The 1307-nt window shown below is 44.2% G+C and overlaps 1 protein-coding gene across 1 annotated transcript in view; it reads left to right on the top strand.

Annotated features, from left to right (window-relative positions):
* The window catches only part of NONO (non-POU domain containing octamer binding), a 16434-nt gene that overhangs the window by 6837 nt on the left and 8290 nt on the right, over positions 1 to 1307 (top strand). Inside the window, exon 3 of the mRNA XM_037734307.1 lies at positions 448 to 633. Within this exon, the coding sequence (XP_037590235.1) occupies positions 457 to 633 (177 nt within the window). The 5' untranslated portion in view covers positions 448 to 456. The remainder of the gene's footprint in view (positions 1 to 447; positions 634 to 1307) is intronic.

The following is a 1307-nucleotide window of genomic DNA, read 5'->3' as shown; positions in this document are numbered from 1 at the left end:
TCGCTCTTGTTACCCAGGCTGGAGTGCAATGGCACGATCTTGGCTCACCGCAACCTCTGCCTTCTGGGTTCAAGCAATTCTTCCACCTCAGCCTCCCGAGTAGCTGGGACTACAGGCGTGCGCCACCATGCCCAGCTAATTTTTGTATTTTTATTAGAGACGGGGTTTCACCATGTTGACCAGGATAGTCTCAATCTTTTGACCTCGTGATCCACCCACCTCCACCTCCCAAAGTGCTGGGATTATAGGCGTGAGCCGCCGCGCCCAGCCACACTGATAGATTTTTGAATTGTTCTTCTTTGTCGTGGTTGTTCAAAGTAACCAATTGTTTGCCTCTGGCAAAAGCCACAGTACCAAAGCTAATTAATGACATATAAGTCATCAGGAAGGTGAATGGTTGTGTTAATTAGTATTGAATTTATTTAATAGTCTACTTTTTCTTTATAGGGTGCAAAAATGCAGAGTAATAAAACTTTTAACTTGGAGAAGCAAAACCATACTCCAAGAAAGCATCATCAACATCACCACCAGCAGCAGCACCACCAGCAGCAACAGCAGCAGCCACCACCACCGCCAATACCTGCAAATGGGCAACAGGCCAGCAGCCAAAGTGTGTATATGCTGGGTGATGGAGTAGAAATAGATTCCCACTGGGAATGGTTTCTTGGTTTTTAGATTAGTTTCTCGGGATTATAAGGGAATAGCCTTTATGGCACACCTTTGTTCTTTTCCCTCTTTATCTCTTAATACTTCTTATGATGGAAAAGGCTAATTATTCTCCGGAACCAAGGAGCAAATGTGTGACAGCAGTTGAGTACAGGTTGCTCTGCTGTGTTGGCACATTCTACTGCTAAACAGACATCTGCATGTTTTATCTCAGCTTGGTTCTTAGAGGTAATCATCAGATGACTGGTAGTTAAAAAGAATATAGAATAAGTCTTTTTTTTTAATCACCACCCCCCCCAGCCCAAAGCCAGAATGTCTTTAGGCTTAAATGGAGAAGTCTGGTACTGAGTATTATACGGTTAGCCTTGAGCCTGTACCAGCTCATTGGAAAAGTCTTAAGTATACGTTCCCGTTCAGTCAGTAAACTTTGAGTACCATTTGTATGTCTCTAAGACTGGAACCAATCCCAGCTTTATTTCCAGAGATTACTATAAAGAATTGCTCTTTCCAGCTGGGCGCGGTGGCTCACGCTTGTAATCCCAGCACTTTGGGAGGCCGAGGCGGGTGGATCATGAGGTCAAGAGATCGAGACCATCCTGGTCAACATGGTGAAACCCCGTCTCTACTAAAAATACAAAAAT

Source organism: Cebus imitator, unplaced genomic scaffold, assembly GCF_001604975.1.
Source record: "Cebus imitator isolate Cc_AM_T3 unplaced genomic scaffold, Cebus_imitator-1.0 Scaffold602, whole genome shotgun sequence".
In the NCBI taxonomy this organism is placed as follows: Eukaryota; Metazoa; Chordata; class Mammalia; order Primates; family Cebidae; genus Cebus; species Cebus imitator.
This window is presented reverse-complemented; position numbering and strand designations above follow the sequence as displayed.